This window comes from Pituophis catenifer, unplaced genomic scaffold, assembly GCF_029215685.1.
Source record: "Pituophis catenifer annectens isolate HBS135680 unplaced genomic scaffold, rPitCat1.0.hap2 SCAF_1, whole genome shotgun sequence".
Lineage (NCBI taxonomy): Eukaryota > Metazoa > Chordata > Lepidosauria > Squamata > Colubridae > Pituophis > Pituophis catenifer.
In genome coordinates, this window is record NW_027256881.1 from 228879108 (window position 1) to 228906908 (window position 27801).

The window sequence follows — 27801 nt, forward strand, 5'->3', positions numbered from 1 at the left end:
CTACCAAAAACGTAAATATATCAGTTAATGGATATCTGGAATTTTTCAACCAAAGCAATCTAGTAATATATATTTCTAGATTATTATATAGCATATTACTATAAATTCTTCATTTTTACTTTCTTTATAAGAAGAAGAAAACCCACTGAAATCCATTCAACTGAGATGTTTCCTGTTCCTTCACCTCCACAATATAAGCATTAAACATTCATAGTTAATCTGCATTTTCCACTTAATGGTCCTCACAACAGTTTCTTTGGAAATAAAGTCCAATTCATGTATATGAAATAAAATTTTAAAATGAGGTCATAGCCTGCTGGATTCTTACCTGTTACTTGTACCAGATGTTGAAGAGTCTTCCTCCTCCTTGACAATTTTCTCTATCTTCCTAAATAATTGACCCCGCTAAAAATAGAAATTGTCCATATACCTATCGCTCCCCATCCCTTATCCACTAAAAATTCAAGTTGTTTTCTAAAGATACTCTCCAGCTCAAGTTCCTATACTCTGAACCTGTCTCAGTCAGAATGTTCTGTTTATGCAAGGGTTTTTACACAAATACATACAATACAAAACATGGCATAAAAAATGCTTGAGGCATGCTACAGGGAAAGGATAGGAGCAGACAAGGATGGAAAGACTGATCAGTGGCCTACGGCTTTCTCAAACATTAAAGCATAGACAAGTTTTGCAAAATTCCTGAATGGAAGCAATTCTGTCAAAAAAAAAAAAATCCCATAAAGTTCAAATTGTCTATTTTTTATTCTCAAATTAAAATAGCAACGCTTGCTTGTGTGTTTAATACCCAGACATAAATTTGTCTTCTGTCTGTCACTGAGAACTACACTCGATGTGACATGCTTACTCCAACCATATATGGGAGTTTTTAAGGGCTAGAATCTTTGTACATCAGCATATACTTTAGGAAAAATAGCAACCCAAAAGATGTCTTGTTTTTTTCCTCATGTCTTTTCCCCACTCTATATCCCCATAACTTCAAAAGCTATTTGGACGACAAGGAAAAAAAAACACCAATATCTAAAACTTTTGCCAACTTCTATTCTTATAGCAGTTCAGAAAGTTTTTAGATAGAGAAAAGAATATTGTAAGCATCTGCAACGCCTAAATTTTATTGAGATAATAAACCAATATCCCAAGTGTAACACTTCAGTCTGTAGAGAGAAACACAAATGTTAAGTATGTTCACATGAATGAACTGGTCATTTTTTTCCCCTTTCTTGAGTCTGAAAGGTCTCTGATACTTATCTTGAGGCTCGCTGCCAGTGTTAGCACATGTCAGAATGATTCCATATTACTCTTTGTCTAATACTAACTGAGAACTAAAGCTTTACAAAAAAAGAGATTGAAAACTTGTTAACAGTCATTTTGTATCTCATTTTCTATCCCAAAGTGAAAAGGAAATTCTGATCCACCAAACTATTGAACACTACATGCAGTGTCCATCTGCCTCTGTGGGGTGTCCCATCACATTGACAACCTGAGGCCTACACTTGCCTTTTCTCCCAAATTCAGGCCTTTCACGCAAAGTTTCAGTCGCCGAACAGGAGGAAGAGGTAAAAGCCGCAGGCCACCGTGCTGAGGTAGGGAAGGAAGAATGGAGTCAGGAAACATACATTCTAGAGGTGCCATTGATTGCTTTTCATGAATTTCTTTTTTTAAAAAAAGAGCATTTATCACAATGATGGTGATGAAGATGATGATGATGATGATAAAAGTTGTGAGAATGAGGCCAGAAAACTGGTCAGGCTGCTTTTTTAATCTCATCATAGTATCTAAAGTTGTGTCATCAAAAAGAGATTCACCTATTGATCAGGTAAGTCCCTTAGCAAATTTGCTTTTAGAGATTAGCTTGGGGGGGGGGCGGTCATGAGATTCTGATGGGCTGGTGAATGCTAGCAATTTGTAAAAATAATTAAATGCAAAATCATTGGGCAAGGGAATGACGTCTCTCAGTATAATCCCAAAGCTTCTAAAACCATCGGGGGAAAGGACATTTAACATGTAAATAATTGCCAAGAAGAACTAGTCAACCCATGTTCGATCTGAATAAACAAGGAAGGCTCTTAAAAACACAATAAAACTTCAGGTTACTCTTGCACAAGCCTTTAAAAAGGCACAGTCCTGCCCATATATTAGCTAAGAAAAATAGCAGCACAAAATGATCTCAGGGCCACTGCCTTTTAAAGGAAATCAAACAGGTGGGAACCCCACGTTTGGAGCGCCAATTCACACTATTCACACTATTCTTTTGGCTAGAGGAGACTGAAATGTCAAGAACTTCATTGGTCTCAGGGACTGTCAAACATTATGAACCAAAGCTCACCATAAAGAAAAATAATGATTTCCATTGGGGAAAAAAAATAAATATACCACTTTTAATAATTGTATTTTAATTAATCAACCACTGCCATCTTGCAACAGTCCACTGCAAATTCATGCAGACAAAACAAGGAGCAAAGTCCAGACTGAGTTTTGACGGTGCTCTGACTTTGTCTGGGCAAGCCATGTCAGATTAAAAAGAGGAAATGCGCTTGGGTTGTCCACAGCTGCCTGGGAGTTCCAACCCATTGTGTGGAAATTTCTGTTTAAAAAGCAGTTCCAAGTACTGGGATCATTTGATGTGAGCATGGTTTAAAAAACTGTTGTCTTGTTTTCTATGCCTTTTGCATTCCACTAGCTCCACCCACCCACCCTTCTCATATTTAGTTTGGAAATCCTGGTGAAGGACACTACGGAAGAAAGCAGGTGCTCTGTTTATAATGCACTTTCTTTTTTGTTCTGTTTCCACTTAAGAATCCACCAATGTTTAGGGGTTCCAATTCACTATACCTTTGGCCCAATTCAAACCTCTTTGATTGCTGACCCTCTGAACAGTTTTCTTGGCTTGACACCTCTAGTAAGGAAAAGAGGGAAAAAGTGGAGGGGGAACAATAGAAGAGAGGGCAAGAGAGGGCAGGAAAGAAGGAGAAGCTAACCTGTGAGGGGGTTGTCACACTGATCTCTGGGACAAAATTGTCATCAAACAGGTTGATGATGTTCTCCTGCTTCATCTCCTTGGATGGAGTGAGTTTTGGAGGTGGTGGCACAGGAGGGCCTTTCCTCAACTGCATGCAAGTGAACACATGGCCACGGCACAAACAGCGACACCCAAAAAACCAGAGACAGGGAACCAGGTTAGCAAAGTAAAAAACAATTGCACGCTCGTATTACATACAAAGAGGGTCAGAACAAAAACACATGGCAATAAGAGGAAACAATCACACTCTTCCAAAAAGCTTTGCATCATTAGTTACACTTCAGTCGTGGGCATCTTTCCCTTCTGCAGAAGAGAAGCGTAACATAATTAATGTGCATAAGATAGGACATGCAAACATATTTAGAGTCTGTGCAACTTTCTGGAACAACAAGGTAGGAAATTGCATATTACTATTTTTTTATGTTCTACAAAGCCAGGGAAGCCTAGCAGGCCTACTTGTGCAGAAATATCTATTTCCATAGAGAAAAGGGTTTCTAACCAGCTTTGACTGATTCCAGTGCAGAAGACTCCCAATAATGTAAAACTCAATCGTTATTATAATAATGTGATAATAATGTTGCCAATGGGGTAGTTTAAACATTACTCAATGTTAATTAATTGAAATGAGATCTGATTATTTTGGAATCGTGATATCACACATAGCAGTAAAAGAAATTAAGCTGGTCTGAGAATCCCTGTTCTCCTAACATATTTACATCAAGGATTTTAATTTTTGATATCCTCAGGTACACAGCATCACACCAATAGGATTTATTACATATTGATTTTCTCTTCTGTACTATAACATTCTTTCTCAGATCTCTTCACAGTCTTAAATTCGTTGGGATGAATCTAGGTAGAACGTCAGAGCAGTAAGTTGATTTTCAAAATAATTTGATTGTTCTAACAATGTTTCTCAGTCAAAGATCAAATCTACTCTGCCCTCGCTAAATATGCCTAAATAGAGGTTTTGTAAGAATAAGCTACTAATCATTGACAAATTTCTATAACTGGTATGTGCTAGGTCATGGGAAAGGCCAAGGGACAATTCACACACTTTGTACACTTGCTTTTTGGCGAGCTTGTTCTAAATTTGACTGCATTCTCTTTTTGTTTTCATTTATTTGATTTTATTAATGATCGAAGAACAACCTTAAAAGTAAAAACACCTTTGTGCAGAAAAGAAAAAACAATGATGTGAAAGATAAATAATAACCTCCAGAAATAAATGATAGATTGTTTTTCAGAATTTTTCAAGAACCAGTGCTGATTGAGCAAAATTTCATGACTTCCTTAGATCTGATATGGAATCAGATCACCCAATTCTATTTCTAACCCTACCTGAGTTATCTAGCAAGGATTGTATAAATCTTTTTGAAGTCCTTTATAAAATGAATAACAAGGTAATATGTGGTGTATCCATCCTGGCCTTCCTTGATCTCTCTGACCTTCAATACCATCATGATGTTATCCTTCTGGGCCAATTTAAGGGATTAGGGGTAGGAGGTATTGTGTTACAATGGATCCCCTATTTACTCCAGGGTCAGTTCCAGTCAGCGTTGGCAGAAGGAGAGGTTAAGTCTGAAGCCCTCATTTTGCAGATGTAAGTAAATGTTTATTAAATGTTATAAATAAATAATTAATTTGCCATTTCTATTTCCTTTCATCTCTGTAGCTAAATTCACTCTGTGGCTAAAACTCTTGGGATTTATGGTATTTTCCCTCCAATAATATGGAGAGCAATGTACAAGTTTGGCCATGGGGAAAGTACTCCAATGCCTGTCAGTAGTGATATTTGTCAAATATGTTGTGGGAGTAAAGGTTCTCTTATTAAGACATCATCTACTGTAAGTCAGGAAGGATCAGAACTCATGTCCTTTTAATGCTAGATATTCCATCGTATTTCTCTCCCTCTCCCACTCCCTCCCTCCCCCCCCTCTAGAAAACCCATGGTGCTCCATAGCTTAGTTGATTTCAAATCCTCCCATTGTCTCAAATATCCAGATTCCAAATGCAACAATTCATTTACAGCACAGCATGAACTGTGGAAATTTGCTTTAAGGAATTTTGTCTCAAGTGTTTCAGGTCTTCTGCTGTTTCCAAAAATAGAATCTGTGAACCTTGCAGCATTTTGACACTGTTTTGGGACTTGGAAACCTTAAAGGAGTTACCTTCGGTGCTTAAGCTTCTCTGCATTTCATATGAGACAATTTCCCTTGTCTGAAATTCTCTTTCAAGTCTTAAACAAACCTTCAAACTTCAACTGTGCATTCTTCTCTAATGATTATGTCTTTTGCACTACAAATCATTGGCCTATCTCTTTCTATTGCAATTTCAGGGAAGAACTATCCCAAAGAATTTCATGTCCCATAGAAAGGTACACATTGCCATTATATCATGGGACTGGGTCTGCTTGAATTTCATCCGGTATACTCTCCTTCCTGGTCCTCTTCTACTACACTATTCAATGAAAATAAATTCATGTGGAGCTTCATCTGTGTCAAATGTCACTTACCATAATTAGTCCTTTTATTTTTAGCGCAGCATGGCTGAATCCCATAAAGGATCTTTTTTCCTAAGTGGGTGGTAGTTGTGATTCCATAAATTATTTACTTGAGTTAGCAATCACAGTGAGAAAACAAACATTAATTAATGTTTATCCCTTCGTGTTTATTTCTGCGATAGGGATAAAGAATTGCAAGAAGATACAATAGTATATATAGTTTGGAACTAGTTGGCAATAAAAATGACTAATCCATTCCTAACTTGATCTCTGATCTCATTGAGTTTTGTATATTGAAACTCTGTCACTCTCATTCTTCTTTTATTCGATTCATCTGCAACAACATGATGCCAGAGTTACAAATCAAGGTCCTAAGAGGAAGGTCTTGAAACATCAGTCAGCAATGTTTCACAAGACCAGAAATGTTCATTGCAAAAAAGTAGTCTTGTTTTCTATTGATATAGGGTCACATCCTCTGCTAAATTTATATTTAGGTCAGTACTTCCTTTTCATGACCTGGCAATTCATAGTTTGCAGCAGTGGTGAAATCTATTTTTTTTTTTGCTACTGGTTCTGTGGGCGTGGCTTGGTAGGCATGGTGTGGCTTGGTGGGCATGGCAGAGGAAGGATACTGTAAAATCGCCATTCCCACCCCACTCTGGGGCTAAACAGAGGTGGTATTTGCCGGATCTCTGAACTGCTCAAAATTTCCGCTACTGGTTCTCCAGAACCTGTCAGAATCTGCTGAATTTCACCCCTGGTTTGCAGGTGACCATTTTAGGATATGACCTATTTAATGTAGAGTGAGAGGATTTTTTTTACAGAAATTGGTATCTGATCCCATAAGAACTTTATTATCTGTGTAAGCTTTATTCCCTGCCATTTACTGCCAATGTTTGCATTTCAAGTGTTTTCATTTTGAGCATCCTGGGTAGATACTGCAGTTTTATTATTCTTTGTTTAAATCAGTTTAAATTCATTGTAATGAAATGGCACTTCATCAGCGGATTCTTGGATATTTATATTGCCATTGTCACAACATTTATAGTTGGTTCCGCTGCTAAGCAAACAGCTGTTAACAAGGATTTTAAATTCCCTAGCTTAGAGATCATATCAGTTTCTTCTTTTATGGAATTATTTTATAATGTAGTATTATATCTGTTTTTTCATTTTCCAGTTCATCACTTGCAATCTTTCCATGCTTATCTGAAACTTACATGCATGGATGTGATTCTACATTGTATTTGTCTTCTGGGGGCATTCACGGACTCTCATTGTCTGTTGCAGCTGTTTTGTTACCTTTTCTGAAAACAGCTGCATGCTTTTCTTTACAGCAGGCACTTGAACTACTTTACAAAAAGTGGAAATGAATATAAGAGTCTATAAAGTCCCTACATAAAAATTAAATTAAAGCAATTTCACATTAATTAGCATCAATGGGATGGTGAAAACATACTAAGTATCATGTTTAGCATTTCTTCTAGATCTACATAATAGATTTGGCAGTATAAATAACTGACTCAGTAAAAAGATTATCCTTTTGAAATTCACATTTTATGATCAGTTTGTGGCAGGACAGGATTAAAACCAATTAATCCCCAAAATACTGCCCTTCCCTGAAAGGCATGGGAAGGAAATAAATGTGATAAAATCACAACACCTTCAAAAAAAAACTTTAATACTTTAGTCATTCACCATGTCAAAAATGTTTTTTTAACAATGCAAATTAAAGGAAAAAAAATGAAGAATATGGATAATTACAAAAAAAATTGACTCCTGGTTGGCCGGGAACGAGTTAAGAGCATGATACAAGAGAGGGAGAGACTCTGTGGTGCCCCCCTTCCCTTGGGGTCTTAAGCATGTAGTTACTTTGCTTAATGGTTAATCCAGGGCTGCTCTGTTGAGTTGGAGAGAAGACTTGTAACATGAGAGAATAGATATATAGATCCTGTATATAGATATATATCCTACAAGTGGTTTTCATAGCATTTTAGAGTGTTCTTAGAGTTGAAAAGTTATACTTCTCTGCCATATTAATTTGGATTTTGGCTTTTCACATCAAGCTGCTCTCTTATTACGTTATTTGTTACCTTTTATCCTCAGAGTTTTGGTACTATTAAAAGTTCTTGCAATTTTTCTAAAGTGCAAGGTTTGTACATATCCCACTGAATGGGACATAGTCTACACCATACCAGCCTTTTGGGAGAAGATTAATTTGTTTGAGCTTTTGCATTTTTTTTTCTCTTCCAGCAATGTTATTTTATATTTGAATAATGCATCCTTATAATGACAGAGCAGTAATTGCTCAGTTTTATTCTTTTATGGTGACAGATACTGTATTCCAGCAAGAAGAACTGGAAGAGAAAGATAATTTTTTTGTTCCAAATTAAATATTTCATACAAGTACAGAGATGTTTTAAAGAGGAAACTATCTTCAATGCTTTATGCTATTCACAGGAGGGAAAGCATTCTGTCAATGCCTCTCAAATTTTCAAGTATTCCTTTAAAAACTTATACCAAGTTTCATTTTTTCCCCCTCCTAACATTGAATTTAGAAATTTACTTCAGGTACAAATCGCACCACTATGCTAAGAGTGTCAATTAGAAGCACCCTTATTGTGTTTTCTAAGGGAAAACATGATTTGTTGATGTTTTAATCATACAACAATTATGAAGAAAGTGAAATTAATCCTCTTACAGGATTTAAGGCCTTTTGATTTCACCAGTTGTTGAGCACCGTGAGTGATAACAAGCTTCATTATGCATTGAAAGAGAAAGGCCAGCTGAGGGCACTGTGCACCACATATCTTTTCTCCTTTTGAGAGGATGTGAGTAATCCTTTCTCCTCAGAGTAAGAATCCTTCTTAACTATTCTTTCTTTTGGGAGGTGGGGTGGAAGATGACTGGAAAGAACTGTGATTTTAGTAACAGCTGAAGATTGTATGACAGAAACCTTGTTGATGGTGCCTATGCTACTCTTACTCTTACTTCTATTCAGAATTTGCAGGATGCCGTGGTGTTTCAAAAGCTTGCTTAATCTATGTCAAAATTGAGAATAAAGTGAATATGTACAACACAGAGTTACTGAAGGTGGAAGAGCCTACAACATTGATAGGGAAGGATAGAAATAGATTGGCTGAATTATCCATTCTCCCTTACGAATTAGTATTCTGCATTGTTGGGTTGAATAGAATACACTAGATATTTACTGTAATGAATCTGATTTTTGTTGTTAATGGATATTTTCTATGGTTAAAAAAACAATAAAAATATGTCAAACTACATACCTCATCATTTTCTACAATTTATGAAACATGATAAAACTTTATTATTAGCTCTCTCCAAATTCTTGGAAAGATCTGAAAATAATTTCTCAGCATAATAAATAGCAAAATTCTACAACATATACAAGCCCAGCTCAAATTGTAGAACACTAAGCAGTCTTCTGGCCTTAATGCCATTAATCTGAGGAGATCTACAGTTTATACATTCTGGTGTCTCCCCCACAACGATCTTTCCTTCTCATCACTTTACTCTATTTTAGAAGACAAGGTGCTGTTTATTGCAATGGGCTCACAACTATTACAGCCTGCTTTTCTATTTTTACCCGGATGGGAAGGAGGAATAGAAATAAGCTGCAATGAGTTGAGTAAGCCTTTCCAAAAAGTTAGAATCCCACAATTATTTAGAAAAAGAAAGGCAAGCAACAGAGATTGCTGCTCTTATAATAAATTTGGAATCAATAGCATATCTCCCCAAGAGATTAACATTTGCCTAAGTAAGATAACCTTGCACCTCAGAGGATGGCTCTGAAATGTTTGCTCATTTAAAAAAACACCAAAGTAGGAATCTAGTTATCAAGTGATGTTTGTGTATGTCTAGATACGCTTTCAATACATCATATTAAAACTCAGATAACTCATTTACAAATTGGGTAGCTTATTACATTAATGATCACAAAAAATGTTCTAAACTATGAAAGTGATTTCAATTCAAGTTTAACCAAGAAACTTATTTAAAACTCCAGTAAGACAATGCGGTAGCAACATTGTTCGTTTAAAAAAGAAAAAAGAAAGTAAAGAAATATTTCAAAAGCAATCAAAGAAGTTTTCAAGATTGGTTAGAACTTGGCTTAGAAATCAGAGAAAGATGAAAACACTGCAGACATATAAACATGTATGCTATGCTTACTGTATTCTACCACCATTTTCTCAGCAAGTTTATCTAAATGAAAACTGCTCACAGAGTGGCAGACCCTATGGTATTCTATCAATTTTATTTTACTGAAACAAAACATTCTGCAAAATGTATCTCAAGTAAAATGTACTTGTTATGATGAACTTTTATGAACTAAAATTGCTGCTAGACAGCAGCTAGGCCCCCAGAGTGTTCCTGTTCTTATTAGCAAATTAATAGCATGAACATGGGGGCTAATTTCTTGTCCAAATGACTATTGTTTCAGTCCAACTGGGAGTCAAATACACAAAAACAGCACATTTCCACTGCCCTATTCATAGCTGGAGTGGGAAATTTGTGGGAAAGTGACCCAAACAGTCATTTATTCAACTTATCTCTAATTATAATTAGATTTTACATCATTCCTGAGTTTTAACATCTAAAGATTCATTTTGAACCCAGAGTACGTCCAAGACAAGATCTTGGCTTTTTCCTTTTCCCAAGAACACTGCTCTTCACTGACCAGAGAGGTTTCCCCAATAGGATTGATATATGTATTCCCGTTTGCAAGTTTGATTAATGGTTTTATAAAAACAGGGCAACCGCATTTTTAAAAATGACCAAATGTCAAGGCAGGCTGGGGTGTTTCTACAATCAATTTGGAAATTAAAGATATATATGGTCACCTAGGAATAGTGATTGCATTATAATGTCTTCTTATAGATAATTAACCTAGATCCGCCACTATTCTAACATTCTAGGAATTCATAATTTATTTCATATAACTATAATTAAATTCCAAAATATTTATCTGCTGGCAAATACACAAAAACAGCACATTTCCACTGCCCTATTCATAGATGGAGTGGGAAATTTGGACTGTTGATCCAAACAGTCATTTATCCAACTTATCTCTAATTATAATTAGATTTTAACCAGCTGTTAGTTCTCAAAAGATTGCTTGGTGCTGAAATACTAGAATAAAGCTACTTTTGTGAAGCCAAAGTAAAGTTGGATAAAGTCAGATTAAAGTCACACTGACAGATAAAAGGTAAATGTTCCCCTCGCATATATGTGCTAGTCGTTCGCGACTCTAGGGGGTGGTGTTCATCTCCATTTCAAAGCTGAAGAGCCAGCACTGTCCAAAGACGTCTCCGTGGTCATGTGGCCAGCATGACTAAAACCAAAGGCGCACTGAGCGCTGTTACCTTCCCACCAAAGGTGGTCCCTATTTTTCTACCTGCATTTTTTACATGCTTTCGAACTGCTAGGTTGGCAAAATCTGGGACAAGTAATGGGAGCTCACTCCATTATGTGCCACTAGGGATTCGAACTACTGAACTGCCGACCTTTCAATCGACAAGCTCAGCATCTTACCCACTGAGCCACCACGTCCCTTTTTTACTGACAGATTTACACTGATAGATATTTAGCAAAAAAATAAAATGTTCATTTTTTAATAAAACGATACAAGTATACATGGGCATCTACAGAGGAGGGCAAGTAGAGAGTCAAATGAAGACCTAAATATCATGATGTCATAATGCAAGTGATGAGGCTTGCAAGCACATATTGTCATCATTTGCATGAGAAATCATGTATGTTTGATGTCATTTCCAAACAGAGAATGCAGTTGGTATTGCTTTTCCTTTAAGAAGGCCATTAAACAATTTGCAAAGTGAAGACTATGTAACAATCCTATTGGGAAACCTCTTCAGAGTATCCTTCAGAGTCTAGGAGTAACCTCCAGTTTATTATCAATGTCTCTGACAATGGTTCAGAAAGCTTCACCCAAAATATTTCCATTCTATTATCCCATTGGTATTGCAATTGACTACCTTACTCAGAGGTTACACATGCCAAGGCATCTTATTTAGCCAGGTCTTTTCTTGCTCTTATGAATAATTATGCATTACATTAATTACATAATACAAACTAGCTTGTTTCCAAGTAGAACACTGGATTAAGAAATGGCAGCTTTAGAGAGAAAGAGAAATAACACAGTTTGCCTAAAACTATTAAAGAACCTGAACTGGGGAAAAAAAGTAATTGATCTACAGATGAAGTCAAACTGTCCGCTGTAACAAAAATATGGAAACATGTAGTAGAAATGTGTAAATTCCCAAGGAAAACGCAACAGCAGCTCTCACTACCTGAGAAGGAGACTTGGGGATGCCTCCTCCAGGAGCATCCAGAGTGAGTGGCTCTGGTTCATGGTTGATGACCTTGATTTCAGGGCTGGTGATGGGAGTACCGTCAGGTGGAGGAGATGAAGGAGTTTTGTTTGCTTTTGTGCTGTCACTGTAAGAAAAAAAAGAAGAAAAGAGAAAGCACTCCTCAGTTCTCAGAACTGACATCTTGAGTAGGTTTTTTTTTTTTTTTTTTTTTGTATGTCTTGGAATAGACTAAAATGCTTCTTTCACTTGCATTGTTTGGGATAGCTCTACTGATATAACTTTAATTTGTAGTAAGGTGCATGTGTGCCTCATATCAAAAGAAGAGAAAAACAATGTAAAGTTGAAGCACTGCCAAAAACCTAACTCCCAAAACATACGACATATAAGCTAGTTTAAGGGCTAAGCAGTGCTAGCGATGGAAACTCTTAGGAGCAAATTATGTGATGCCTTACATCAGTGTTTTTCAACCTTGGTAGCTTGAAGATGGGTGGACTTCAACTCCCAGAATCCCCCAGCCAGCGCTGCTGGCTGGGGGATTCTGGGAGTTGAAGTCCACCCATCTTCAAGCTTCCAAGGTTGAGAAACACTGCCTTACATGTACCTTGATTAGGCATGTATGCATAGATATATTTTAAGCAGTAAACAACAACAATTGATGGACAGAGGGACATCAAGTGTAATTCTAACAGAAATCCAACTCTTAATAATAATTGAGAGTATGTGTCAAAGGAAGCTACCAAAGAGATTTTCCATCCCACACCAAACAACAGAAAGGAGAAGGGTACTGTATGAATTGTAACATAGAGGGGGGGGGAAAGAATTTTGCTTTTGCTTTTTTAAATCAACATCTCTATTTCCCTCCATGCTCTAATCTAAATTGCAATACATGCAGTGCCAAAGTTTGTCTACCATATAGTTTAGCTCTTAGATATTCTCTAAGATTTAAATAAGATGATTTTCATTATACATTAAAAATAAGCAGACCTTTGAGCTCCAAAGAAGTATAGAAATTTTAGTCTCCTAAGGAATTTTCTGTGTGTGTGTGATCCTGCAGTGTTCTCTGTTATACAATGAGTACTTTGAAATTAAACCTGCTAACCATGTGGTTTAGAGGGATGAGACAACCGATTTCTTATTTAAACAACGCAAAGGAAAAGGCTGAAAAATGGACCTAAACCCCCCAAATATGAAAACTTGCTTTACACACTACGTTTGTCAATTAAATATTCAAATATTAGATTTAAAACAAAAATATCAAAACTCCTGATATATAGCAATAGAATTTTTTTAAACTCTCGTATCATTTCTATTGCTAATTTGCATTGGGAAATAGATTCTCCTAAATTCATTCGGACTTATGCTTATGTAAATATTCTTGGTTCTAAGAGGTTCTAACTACAACTCATTCACTGCTGGAGATTCATGCAGAAGATGAAGGTGTAAGTAATCAAAGATGAACTACCAAATCATATCTCAACCATGTCTATCTTCTGCGTCTTATTGTGTCTCCAAATCTTATCAAAAGACAGACAGCTGGTAGAAAGAAAACAATTGAGAACTCTTTTTTTTACACACATTTTGTATCATTTAGTCATAGCAGCCATCATGCATATTTATTCAGCAAGCTAGTTAGTATAGAAAACACTTATTACAATAGTTTGTCATAAAACACCATGTACTCCAAATAGTGATTTAGCTTTTTCTCTCTATTGAAATGCATGTCCTTTCTAGGGAGGTTTTTTTTTCCTCCATACAACTGATAACTCATCTCTTCAGGATAGATATCATGATTTATGACCACATCACAAAAAAAGCAAAGAAAAAGGAGAAGTTACTTTTCCAGCTGACTTTCACAAAGGAACAACCAAAGTCATAAGGGCTCCATACTCAGAATCTGAATGGAATGAAGAGCTCATTTTCCTCCTTCTCTTCCCTCATGGACTAATTGCAAATATGTTTAAAAAGAAACATTGATCATACCATAATAACTTGGCAACCAGCTTCAAAATTTGAATATTTTTGGAGGCCAGCCAACAGAATACGAATAAAGAACAGGAGCACTATTATAATTCACCACTTTTATTGTGGAAGGCATGAGGAAATAGGACCAAATTGTCTGGCTACATAACATTTTTCTGAAACAAGGAACAAAAATCTATTTATCAATATATGAACTTGCCTATTCTTCAAATAAATGCTGAAATTTTATTCATAGTTGCTCTATCTGCAAATGCCTATCATCATTCAGCACTGTTATATCCATTGCTGCAACATATTAACTTAAGCTCTTGCAAAGGGATTACATAAACTTTACAAATATCAAGCAGAAATTAAAAACAAATTGTACACAGATTTCTAGTGAAGTAGTACCCTTAGTGTCCTTAAGCTAAGAAGCCTTAGTTCAAATCTAACTTGGTAGTCCTACTAGTTGTGCACATTATGTGTAAAATATAGGCCCACTTCAGTTTGAAATATTAAATAGCAATAGCACTTAGACTTATATACCACTTCACAGTGCTTTACAGCCCATTCTAAGTGGTTTACAGAGTCAGCATATTGCCCCCAGCAATCTGGATCCTCATTTTACTGACCTTCGGAAGATGGAAGGCTGAGTCAACCTTGAGCTGGTGAGACTCGAACTGCCAAACTGCTGGCAGCCAGCAGTCAGCAGAATTAGCCTGCAATACTGCATTCTAACCACTGCACCACTGCGGCTCTTTAAAGGAAAAACAATGCCCTTTTTTCATGTGGGAGGATCCAATACCATAATCCACTAGAGCAGGCCTGTCAAACTCCCAGTCCATGGGCCAGATGCGTCACGCGTTGGCCACACCTACGCCTGGTTTAGCGAAGGAGAAAAAAGTCCCAACACGTCACGTGACACCACCATGAAGACGTGAGTTTAACACCCCTGTATTAGACCAAACAGTTTTAAGTTATCTGGTTCCCTAATTAGCACTTATCTCTTAGGTACAGAGCACACAGTAATTACAGTTATCTTTGAGAAATGTATTAGGAAGCATAAAAACTGTCATCATAAATGCCACAGATGATCTTCCACTGAAAATGTATTGGGGGGGGGGAATTGAATTAAAACAAACAATAAAATATTTGGATTATTCAGAGACACACAAAGGCAATCTCAAACAATTCTAAGAGAAAGGGGTTTAAATCATGCAGAGGAAAAAAACGGGAAAAACCCTCTACGTTATCAAGCTATCAATGCACTATGCTGTTAGAATGCAGCCTGGCCTTTGCTTTTGTCATCCAAATCAGACCACTTTTGCCATTCTGGTACCTGCTCATCTTTTTCCTCAGCCTGGAGAAGAGTTTAGTTTTCTTTCTGTTGAGGACGGCACACGTAAGTGATCTCCATTACAACACGGCTCAACCAATGAGAAAGAAAGGTGAAGATTCCGTGCATGAGCTAATGCAATTACTGAGAAGATATTCGTTCATAGAGGAACTATAAGATGGCCCAGTGTGTCATCTTAGTATAGTAAAAGGTACCCACACTGGACATTTTCAATTAAAAAAATATATACCCATTAAGTACTATGTCAGTGCCCAGTGAATGGAAGAGGAAGAGAAGGATAGATGTCACCACTCATCCTCAGATTACCTCAAAGCCGTACTGGAAAAGAAATGTGGATGTGGAACAGGGCTGAGAAATATGCAATAGTTATAGAAGAGGGCTGTGCTTTGGCAACTGATGTTTCCTTATTTATCACAAGATCAATGGACACAGTGAACCTTGAAAAGTGTCTTTTTTTATGAAAACTGATCTTTAAACATTAGCAACATGGAAATCACTTTCCAATGCAATTGGAAATTGCAGCACTAATGTAGTCTCTAAAGCCCCATAGCGACATGGATTTGGTCAGTTTACATATTTTCTTAATGACTATCCAACCAGACACTAATTTGACATTAAATTATGGCACAGAATGGGTGACGGTCTTTAAATGTGTCCTGAAAAATATCATAAATGTGTCCTGAAAAATCATAAATTGTTTGAACTATTGTTGTACTTCGAATGATATCAGGTGAAAACAGATGCCAAATCTTTTGGGATCCTTATGCTATCCCATAATACTTATGTTATGATGGGTCCTTTCTACACTCTCACTGATGTACAAGTTATTTTTTCCATCTCTATTTCCAAAGTACACAGATAAGTTATGTTATGAAATTCTTTTGGCTTCTAAATATAACAATAGTTCCTAGTTTCCACTTTGATTTTAATCTTGCTTTTTTCCCCCTGAAACCTTATTTTTTGCTTCAGTTATGCCTAAACCAATGCTATTTAGCCAGACTTCATAGAAAAAAACAAAACAAATAATTGTTTCAAGTATAGTATATAACTCCTTTCAGATGAATTATTTATTTATTTTATTTATTTATTTATTTATTTTCAATTTATATACCGCCAGAATATAAATTCTGGAATATAGATTCCAGAAAGGAATCTATAGCAGTGAAATAATCACTGTATTAAAATTACATCAATCCAAGTAGAAGGAATAAACTAAACTTCATTTAAAGAAATCAAATTATTCTTGTCATAGTCTCTATGCATTAAGAAAACAAATGCATATTTACTCAAAAAGCAACCCCACTAACTATAATGTGGTTTTCTCCAAGTTTAGTGTTTAAAGTACAAATCTTCATCCTAAACAGACCACATCTAAGTTCTTCTTTCTCTGCTTATTGCTACATAATATATTTGGGGATTTATTATATATTTGTTCAGCCTCTCTCGCTCTATCTTCATTCTTCGTTTGTTCAGAGATTGAACAAATATATAATAAATCTGATTTTATTACAGATCTATTTTATTGAGTGAACATGGTTTATAAAGGGTTTGCAATACTCTTTCATTCTTTTTGAAAAACCTAGAGTTCCACTCATCGCCAAGAACATAGGAATGGCTAGATTTTTTGATATCAATTCATTTTCCAGATTCATCTTCCCTTTGTTCTACTGTGTGTAGGAGTAGTTTTGCAAAAATAAGGAAGCAAGATAACTTCAGATTGCTTTCCAAAAGAAGTACGCAATAATCCTTTTCCTAATGATGGCTTGGCACATTGCATCTCATTAATGCAAACACAGCAAACCCCAGATTCAGAGCAGCTGGGAGTCTGAGTTCCTAAACTGCTTCATCATTCACATCTTTGGATAAAAGTCAGAAACCAAAAAGTGAGGATTACTTTCCTCTTAACTGTGTGAGCTGAAGGTTGAGGAAAATATTCTGTCTCTCTCTCTCTCTCTCTCTCTCTCTCTCTCTGTGTGTGTGTGTGTGTGTGTGTGTGTGTGTGTGTGTGTAAAATATATGAAAAAAAATTGGCAGATGTTATGTTCTTTTCCTATCCCTGCCTCTACTTGGAATTAGCTTAAACATATAACGGTAGTGAATACCTTCACAAAGAATTTCACAGTATTGTTCAAAAAAACCTAATGAATTTAATAGCAAATTCATTAGTAAATACTAAATGCATCAATAATGACCATGCAACATGTTTGTATGTAGTGGTGGGGAAATCAAAGAACTTTCACCAACTTTGCTTGAATTTCCTAAAGCAGTTCAAAAACATCCCCACTTTTATAGCAAAACTAAAAAATGTTGTGATCCATCTTTTAGAGTATTATTATTATTTGTGTGTTTGTATAGGTCTGTTTTTCAGTTCAGATAAACACACTCATGATCACAAATGAAGGCAAATATACGTGTCCCAGGATAATGTTGCAGGATCCAATCTGGGTCAGTCACTGGGACCAGAGGTTTTGTCTTCCAAGCTTTCAGACTCATGTTGGAGCACATCTTCAAGTTCTCTAGCACAGTGTGTGCTGTTCTCTGTGTGGTATTTATATGGTGTCTGTTGCATGTAGCTTTTTAGATGCTGATTGGAGTGCCTAGCTTTTAAATTGTGGGCTTTCATTTGCTTGTGCTGCCCAGCCCTCGCCTTCTAAATACTTGATAAGCTGGTGGTAAATCAGCACTCCTGTTGATTGACACATAGCCTGTTTCCCAGGCTTCAATCTTCAAACCTGGCTATTTTTGTGCCCGCTCATCCAACAATCTTAGTAGCTGCAAAATTGAACTCCTTGAACTCATTGATTTGAGCAGTTAAATGAGGAGACCTGAACTCATTGGTAGCCTCACACTGCAATGAACAAGGACACACATTCAACTTTATAGCTACTAAGATTGTTGAACAAGCAGGCACAAAAACAGGGAAGTGATTGAAGTGATTGAAGCCTGGGAAACAGGCCCCCTCATCAGTGAACAGGAGTGCTGATTTACCACCAGCCTATCAAGTACTTAGAAGGCCAGGGCTGGGCAGCACGGGCAATGACTTAAAAGCCAGTCATCAACACACCCTAATCAGCATCTAAAAAGCTGCATACAACAGTGACCATATATATTCCACACACAGAATAGCACACACTCTGGTCCCAGTTACTGACCCAGATTGAATCCTGCAACATTCAAGATCATCTAAATGTAGCCACTGTGTATTACTGAATGCCAGAATTGCACTGTCTTGATTTACTAATATATTCAGCCTTACGGTCGACATTGTAGATACATTTATTGTTGGGTAAATCTAATCTCTTTTTATGGAATTGTGATAAAGGGTATCTGATATGGCGCTGTGATCCTTAAGAATATAAATCATAAGTAACAGAGTCAAGGAGCTCAAAGGGCCAGCCTTTAGCCCCAGAGCTGAGAATATGGTTTATTATTATTTATTATTATTTATATAGCACCATCAATGTGCATGGCATTTTACACAGTACAAGATAACAAGTCCCTGCCCCGAGGAGCTTACAATCTAAAAATTGACAGAGGAAAACAACAGAGGAAGGAAGAGAAATGGAGACAAGGATAAATGGGAAAAGAATATGTGATTAGTTCTATTAGACATACTTACGCTGATGTACACAAAGATATGGAAACCAGAATATTGTGCCAAGAACACTACAATATAACAGAATCAATTCTAGCCAATTATACTTTAGCCCAACTGAAATGTATTTTTCCCATCATTGTATCTCCATAAAAACATCAGCTGCTAAATTTCTGAAGACCCATCTACAGATAAATATATCATAGCTGAAGCCTGAAAGGTTCACTCATAAATAAACAGAAAATACAGGGGTTCCTACTCTTTTCCAACACTTCTTCCTTTTTCCTGCCATTCCAATAGGTATATTTTTAAAAGATGTGTTTATGTAAAAGTATTATATACACACAAACACATATACCCTCAGTCATTTTAATGTACTTTTTGGTCTAGGTTTGTTCTGGTGCTGAAAGGGAAATGGCACATTTAACCATGAAAAGCACTGAGGAAATATTTGCTGGGATACCAGAATGGAAGGAGAAGGAAAAAATATAATGGTCAGAAGACACTAGCTAGAAAATAAGATAGACAGATGTGGTGCTGCTGCTCAGCTTTTAACAAGGAAAGAAGATTTTTTTACATTCTATACTATACATTATATATAAAACTATGCATTGGTTTATGCATACTAACCTTGGCTGAGCTTTAACAGGATAGGTGCTTGTTGCATGTTCTTTCTCTAGAGTCACAAGGACATCATTCAGGTTTTGGTTTAACTGAGACAATAAATAAACAAAAGTTCAAAATAAGAAAAGTAATTACTGGTCAGTGTAACAAAGAGCCTATTAGAAATATGTCGGTATACTCAGGATCCCAAAAGAGGGTTATTTTGCTAAGGGAAGGATACTGCTACTTATTTATATTACCTCACTGACAGCGCTAAGGATATCTTTTGAAACAGATGCCATATGAGCAAAATCTGTGACATATGCACACACCATAATAATACATTCAGTTCATGTTTCTTCATTTTTTCTTCTGGCTCACATATTTGTACTGCTCCAGGCTCTTCCATCAATACAGACTCTTTTGTTTCTCATTGGGACTTAATGCCATCTTCCTTCTCTCTCTTCCCATCCCATTGTCCGCCTAGGTTGCTATGCAACTTAGTCTGTCACTAAATAAGAAATCAGGCCAAACTAGTGGAAATGGTCTGCGGGAAGGAGTTTATCTAGGCTTGCAGCCCACACCAGCCACTGCAGCAGGTCCATGGGCAAATCTGACTCTAAAGAAATGCAGATTATTTTTTAGCATTACTTTTCCCCGGAGAAAAAAATGGAAGAAACAGGATTATCCCAGAGAAACAGACTGGTCAGGGTTTTAGCTCATAAACTGTTGCGCTGTTAGTAGAACATATTTGATAAGTGTAATGTTAGTGTGGCCTGGTTCTAGCACTTTTATATTCAGATTGCTCCCATAAGCTATGGGAAAGTATACCGACACTGTCTGATCAATGTAAACAATGTGAAACTTCACTTCAGCCTTCAGTTGAACTGAGCCTTCAGTTCAGAATGTCTGACTACGACATTCATCCAATCGTATCAGTGGATCAAATACCCCTGTAAATTGGCAATTTCACTAATTTCACTAAGCTTACCGTACATTGCCACCCATACTATTAAATCTTCTTTGTGGCTCACAGTACATAATATTTATAGAGATATATAATAGCTTAGAAATACGAGCAAAATAGAAGCTACACAATTTCCCTCCTCAGAGTGTCTAGTTTTTAGGACCCTTTTTGGACACAAAAGCATGGAACCAGGCAATATCTACCTTGAAAGTTTATATATACAAATCTGAACTCCTTGTTGGAAGATTGGCAGAATCTTTCAACAACTTTATCACTTTCCTCTTAACATACTTTTTTGTCAATTTGTATCAAGTCATTTGACAGCCCTTATATATTCTCCTTTCAATATTGACATGTTCCAACCTGCTTTTTCTATTGCCTGGTACAGGATTTTAAATTCTAAGCAAAGAGGATTAAGTTGCAGGTTTATGCAAACGGATGGATATAATTTCCTTCTTTTACATTTCCTCTTTTAAACTGTGGTCTTCCTGATTCCTTGTCAAGTTATTTGTACAAGGGAAGAGAAAGATCATTTATGCTACTCTGAAGGTGTAAATTCTTTATCCATGATATTAAAGTAAAATATGGCACAGTTGCTGGAGAAATTCAGGACATGTTTCACTGGCAAGCAATTTTTGAAAAGCAACTGAGCATTCATTAGTTAAATACTGTATATATTAGCAGTATATATACCATTAGCCATGGAGTTTAATCATTGATAATCTTTCACACATATAAGAGCAATGGCTCCAGCCTTTCAAATTTTAATATAAATTGATGGACAGAAGTCATCTGAACCTACAGAAAAATAGATCTATAGAAAAATGAGGAAGTAGGGCCTCATATAATGATCTTTTTTTTTCTTCTCATATTTTTCACGAATAGAACTTAAGGAACCATACATAATATATCAAGGCAGTTTTAGGCACTATCCAAACTTGGAACTGTTTATATTCTACAACAGGGGTGTCAAACATGTGGGCCACGGGCTGGATCCAGCCCACAATAGCCCAAAGTTGTCCCACGGGGCCGACCAGGAGATGGCGAGGGACTGGCCTGTGCTGCCCTGGCCACCCAGTTGACTATGATGACTAGGCCACACCCACCTTGGTCCACCAAGGGCAAACAAACTCCTGATACCACTCACGACGGGATTGAATTTGGCACCCCTGTTCTACAAAATTGCTACTGATGCCTTCAAAATATGCCCCAGTCTGTTTTCAGAAGAGGTACCTCAATAGTTAAAAAGACTCTAAGAACTGTGTCAGCATCCTTGAGCATCATCAGCTAACACAATTGTCTTCTAATAAAAAAAGATAGGATGGAGAACTATGTGTGATACCAATAGGAAGAAGAATGCCTTGCAACTTTACCTTGCCCATTTCCTTATGAAAATTCTCTTCTAAGCCAGCAATACTCTGGAATGTGTTGACATAGAAACCAACACGACTAGAAAATAAAACAGTACAAGTCAATAGAGATATAGGCAGATGTTTGTCCTTCAACTTTACTCCATTTGCTAATCAGCTTTCATATCCTCAACTCCTCTCGCAGGAGGGAATATGTGATTTAGCAAAAAAAAAAAAAAAAAAAAAAACAGCATGGACAGAATACTTTGGTTGAGCTTCATTGGAGCAAAAACCAATCAAAATCTTGTAAATTTCTCCACTGACCCTCAGCTTCTTTCCAGAAATATATAGATAAAATAAAGAGCATTTTTTTCGGTGCTCACCTATTCCATAGTGAAGGCAGTTCTTCCTGAAGATCAATGTTCATCTCTTCAAATACTTTCTGGGCTTTTACTAATTCTTCTTCAGCCTGTGGGGTATCAAGAAACCCATATGCAACCATTCAGGAGAGAGTTTACATATTGGTCACTATGTAGCATAGTGGAAAACATTTACTAGAATATGGGCTAGCAAACTAAGCAGGTTGTTAATGCAGACAAATGGAGGTGGTAACAATATCCCAATCTTTTCCAGGAGCCCAGTATTCTTACCTTTCAAGGTTTGACAAAGCTGATCAAGATCCCACAAGTCTCTCTCTTTCCCATTGAGGACTGAGGGAGAAGGTTCTGACAACTAAGCTTTGGTCACTATAAAGAAAAACTGATGTCTACTTTGTACAAAGATAAACTAATCTTGGCCTCATTAGAATACCAGTTAAAGTCCACTTGCACCTCCAACTGATAAAGATGTCCTACATTGCCCTCTACTTGCCATCTGTCTGTCCCCATCAAAGGTGAGAAATCCAGTATGGGCTGCAGGAATGGAAATGGTTTATGTGGCTAATATGGAGAGTTACAAAAGCTGTATCTACAAAAGGTAGCTGTCGAGAGCCCTCGACACCTCGTCGGGTAGCAGCGATCCTGACCTCATCTCCTGGACTCGCAGCCGGGCTCGCTAGCTAATCAGCGGCACGACTGGGGGGGGCTTGGGCGGCGATGCACAATCACGGTGGTGAAGGGGGGTGTTGGCTTCAGGCACTCAGGCGGTCGGTCACCCCTGCGGCCGGGATAGGGCTGATACTCTAACGCACTCCGCTCCTGCGGTGCCATGGCGCATGCGCTGTGGCCGCCCGACCCGGAAGGGCGTGTACTTTGACGGCACGAATGTTTAAAAGGCGTTGGGAGGCAGCCGCTCCCAACGCCGTCTTTGTGCACAGCGCACTGATGTCACCTACCGCTACCGTTGTGGCCTGATTGGATTAAAGACTTCATGCACACAGGAACTGGCATTCGCGTTATCTTTTCCTTTTGGGTGAAACAACGTACGGGGGGTTTGACAGAAGCTACCTCTTACTCTAGTCTAGTTCATTCTCAGAACACATTGTCAAGAATGTTGGAAATCGTGGTCTGCATACCACTAAGGATTATTACATATACACAGACTTCTGGAATACTATGGAAATGCAATTATGCAGCATTCAGTTCAGAGTAAAACTAATACAAATGTTTGATACTCCCCAGATGATTAGCACTAGCACGAAGTTTTAAAGAGCCCAACAAAGTGCAAGCAGTGGAGAGATATGTATCTATAGATTGGTGAAATAGAATATTTAACCAGTAAATACAAGTTTCATTTTATATCATACATGGTCTAGCATAATATAGATAAATAGTGAAGCTGGATTCTTACCAATTCAGTAGCAAGAAGAAAAAGGAAATTGCTTATATGCCAGTCAATGGCAGGAATGCTAAAAGTATATATAGGCCTCTGTCCTTGAAAAAAAAAAACTCTAAGAAGACTTCAATCATTCTTATAAAGTGCTAATATGAGCAACACAAGTCAGATTCTTTGGTTAAAGGAGAAATATATTTTCTTAGTGAAGATATATGCTAAAATATATTCTATAAAATTAGCTTGGTGCCTGATTGGGGGTTTTCTAAGAATGGGGGCAGGGTGTCACATGATTTGATATTGATGAATGCCTGAAATAAGCAACGAACAGAAATAGCAATGTTAGGGGTTTGCAGTATACAAACTGTATAGAACATTATTACTTGGAATCTTAATACTGAGCTAGTCTACTTTTCCATTTTCAGCAGACAGAATTATTCATGCTCTAGGAACTAAAAGGTTGATATCTACATTGAAATATTCCAATATTGTGAGACAGAAAAACCCAAGGCAACGTTCACTCTATAATGAAACAATAAGAGGCTCTAAAACCCAATTGCAATACTATGGTTCCCCATGGGAGTCTCCTTGGCAGCACTCAATAAAGTAGTTATTACGACAATTATTTGTCTCTTTATCTTAAGGCAAATTAGTGAAAATAATATAAAATATAAAAATATTGAGATATGCTTTGCTATACAAAGCAATATAATACAAAACTGAACAGGCAAAAAAGGAATGAAAAATCAATCTCACCAAGAATATCATGCACAAATTCTAACTTGCTACATAAATCTCGTGGCAACTCTCTACAATTCTGTTTTTACAACAGCTGAGAAATTTTATAGGAAATGGCAGAAATGGAGTTTGACCAATTAACAGGAAACCCTTCAAGATATTTCTGAAAAATTGGTTATGCTTTTATATCATTGCTTCTATATGATAGCAGCAATAGCATTTAGACTTATATACCGCTTCACAGTGCTTTACAGCCCTCTCTAAGCAGTTTACAAAGTCAGCATATTGACCCCAACAATCTGGGTCCTTATTTTATTGACCTCGAAAGGATTGAAGGTTGAGTCAACCTTGGGCCTGGTGAGATTTGAACTGCTAAATTGCAGGCAGCTGGCAGTCAGCAGAATTAGCCTGCAGTACTGCATTCTAACCACTGCGCCATTGTGTCATCTTTATGGATATTTGTACTTATAAAGTGTTATTGTTGCTCTGATATGTATTGCTTAAAACTGTTTGGACTGAAGTGATATATAAATCTTACAATAAATAAATATGCAAGCAAGCAAGCATTCTAATTCCAGGAACAAGCATATTCATTGGATCCAGGGATGAAATCCAGCAGGTTCTGACAGGTTCTGGAGAACCAGTAGTGGAAATTTTGAGTAGTTCAGAGAACAGGCAAATACCACCTCTGGCTGGCCCCACAGTGGGGTGGGAATGGAGATTTTGCAAAATCCTTCCCCCAAGAGTGGGGAGGGAATGAGGATTTTGCAGTATCCTTCCCCTGGAGTGAGGTGGGAATGGAGATTTTGCAGTATCCTTCCCTGGAGTGGGGTAGGAATGGAGATTTTGCAGTATCCTTCCTCTGCCACGCCCACCAAGCCATGCCGACCAAACCATGCCCACAGAACCGGTAGTAAAAAAAATTGGATTTCACCACTGATTGGATCACAATAGTTCTTTCAATTTGCCTTTTTTTAATTTATCAAATATAATTCCAAAATTAATCAATACTTTGCGGGTGAAGTTTCTATAGAACAAGCAATCTTAATGATCTGCTTTTTCCAGACTTTTTATATCCAAGCAATTTTTTAATCTTTTAAGATATTAATCCTATTAGTCAGTGTTTTAGCATTATGTCACCTCTGCACCATTTGCTAACATATAAACTACTTGTCTATGTCATCTGGATTCGTTCAAATTTCAGGTGCCAACCTCTGCAGATTTATATTTTTTAATTTGATTTTTTTTTTGGAAATATTAGATTTCAATGTGACTTATTTTCCTCCCACTGAAGAATTCTAAAACTCAGCAAGATGAAACAGCTGCCCATCTGAGTCATGAACATAAAGAAAAAGAGTTTCTTTATACATAGTTGAATCTGGGCCAATTTTACAAAGAAAGCATCTGTATGCTTTTAGTTAGCATTTCAATGGGGTTGTAGGAAGGCAGGAATTTGCTGTCTGAAGCAATTTAACTCATCAACCTTCCGGAATATATTCCAAAAGAGAACACAGCTAGAGTGATCATTTATTTCTACCCTCTTGAGACACCTCCCCTCATCTTTCTGATAGAAAAATGTAAATCTACCTCCATGTTATTTATTGCCTATCTTTGATAGAGATTATGGCAAGAAACAAGGAATTAAAAGTTAGCTCACTTACCAAAGGAGACTCATTCTAGAATGTACACAAACCACATGTGTGTTTTCAATGTTTTGAACCTGAAATTTGGAAGTTCTGATGAACCATTCCAGGTGGACTTTAGGAGTGGTTAAGGGGGAGTAGAGGGAAAATGCTGTGGAGATTGGAAGATAGGAAGCCACTTGGCTATGCTATATTTGAAGTTTATTGGTTTCAAGCACAGCACATTCAAGTGGTCCATCTAATCCTTCTACCATGTTCTTTTTTCTACCTTCCTTTAATCACCACCAATAACAACAATTTTCTTGGTTGCTGCAAATCTAACCAATTCATCCACTGTTCCCCAATATTCCCAGTGACATATTTTTCCTACCTCCCCTTAGCTACCACTGATGATGTTTGGGTTTTGGCCTACTCTTTCCCCAAAGAAATGCTGGAACACACATCTGGACTAAAGACCTGTTTCAATCCAGATACAGACCACCCAAAATTCTCATCAGTCGAAATTAATATAACCAATGGTCGGTCAGGACTGATAGTAATCCAAACCATCTGGAATTTGAGGAGCTGGGTTTAAAGTATCCAGCAGTTAATTAAACTAATTCACTGATCAGCTCAGAGAAGTCACAAAAAAGAAAATTGGTTTCTTTAGTTAAAAACAATAAGCTATCGTCCTCCAGTATTTGCTGTCTCTCTTTTTTTTTAGATCTTTGTTTCATTTAATGGACACACTTGCAAAGTGTGTCCTTTGTTAAAACACAATATACTACCCTGGTCTTTATTTCTGTTTCTCATGGAAAACAGACATCTGATAACTCTTATTCACTTATTACCACTTTGTTTCCCATAAGGCTTTTGGATGTTCAAAGTTCTTGGCAGGATTTTATTTACTGGCACTTTATTCTTCAAATGATTTTAGAGGAAAGGCTACATTGTCCAGAGACATTTCTAATCATAAAGCAGAACAAGACTTAAAAATTACAGACTTAAAGCTTGTTATACATTCATTTAGAAAACATCTGGATTTTATAAAAAGTTAAGCTATAAAATAATATGTACAAACAGAAGCTGAAAACCAAAAGGAAACTGATACAGGGAACTTTAAAACAACAGAATAACAGAGTTGGAAGGTACCTTGGGAGGTCTTCTAGTCCAACCTCCTATACCATTTCAGACAGGTAACCCTATACCAGAGGTGTCAAACTTGCTGCCTTACGTTGCCGTCACGTGACTTTTGCAACATTTTTCCCACTTGCGGAGCTGCGTGGGCGTGGCCTGCACGTGACGCATCTGGCCCACGGGCCACCAGTTTGACACCTCTACCCTATACCATTTCAGACAAATTGTTGTCCAATCTCTTCTTTAAAATTTCCAGTGTTGGAGCATTCACAACTTTTGGAGGCAAGTTGTTCCACTGATTAATTATTCTAACTGTCGAGAAATTTCTCCTTAGTTCTAGATTGCTTCTCTCCTTGATTAGTTTCCATCCATTGCTTCTTGTTCTGCCTTCAGGTGCTTTGTAGAATAGATTGACTCCCTCTTTGTGGCAACCCCTAAGATATTGGAACACTGCTATCATGTCACCCCTAGTCCTTCCAGCAACCATTCTTTATACATTTTAGCTTCCAGTCCCCTAATCATCTTTCTGGCTCTTCTCTGTACTCTTTCTAGAGTCTCAAAATCTTTTTTACATCAGGGCGACTAATGCCGTATTCCAAGTGCGGTCTTACCAAGGCATTATAAAGTGGTATTAACACTTCACGTGATCTTGATGCTATCCCTCTGTTAATACAGCCTAGGACTGTGTTGGCTTTTTTGGCAGCTGCAGCTGCAGATCCTCTTCTCCTTGCTTATTACACAGAGAGTGATGAAGGGAAAGAAACGTGAGAATAGAACAACAGTATCCATTTCCCAGAAACAGATCCTGGGA

The 27801-nt window shown here is 37.2% G+C and overlaps 1 protein-coding gene across 5 annotated transcripts in view; it reads right to left on the reverse strand.

Moving 5' to 3' along the window:
* The window catches only part of BIN1 (bridging integrator 1), a 124490-nt gene that overhangs the window by 20197 nt on the left and 76492 nt on the right, over window positions 1-27801 (reverse strand). Inside the window, exons 7-13 of one of the 5 annotated variants that reach the window (XM_070951832.1) lie at window positions 22107-22192; window positions 21748-21823; window positions 19435-19517; window positions 15192-15236; window positions 11870-12017; window positions 2997-3125; window positions 1516-1596 (exon numbers count right to left, since the gene is read on the reverse strand). In XM_070951832.1, coding sequence (XP_070807933.1) covers window positions 1516-1596; window positions 2997-3125; window positions 11870-12017; window positions 15192-15236; window positions 19435-19517; window positions 21748-21823; window positions 22107-22192 — 648 coding nt within the window. The remainder of the gene's footprint in view (window positions 1-1515; window positions 1597-2996; window positions 3126-11869; window positions 12018-15191; window positions 15237-19434; window positions 19518-21747; window positions 21824-22106; window positions 22193-27801) is intronic. The other 4 variants (XM_070951913.1, XM_070951992.1, XM_070952074.1 and 1 more) reach the window with 4 other exon arrangements.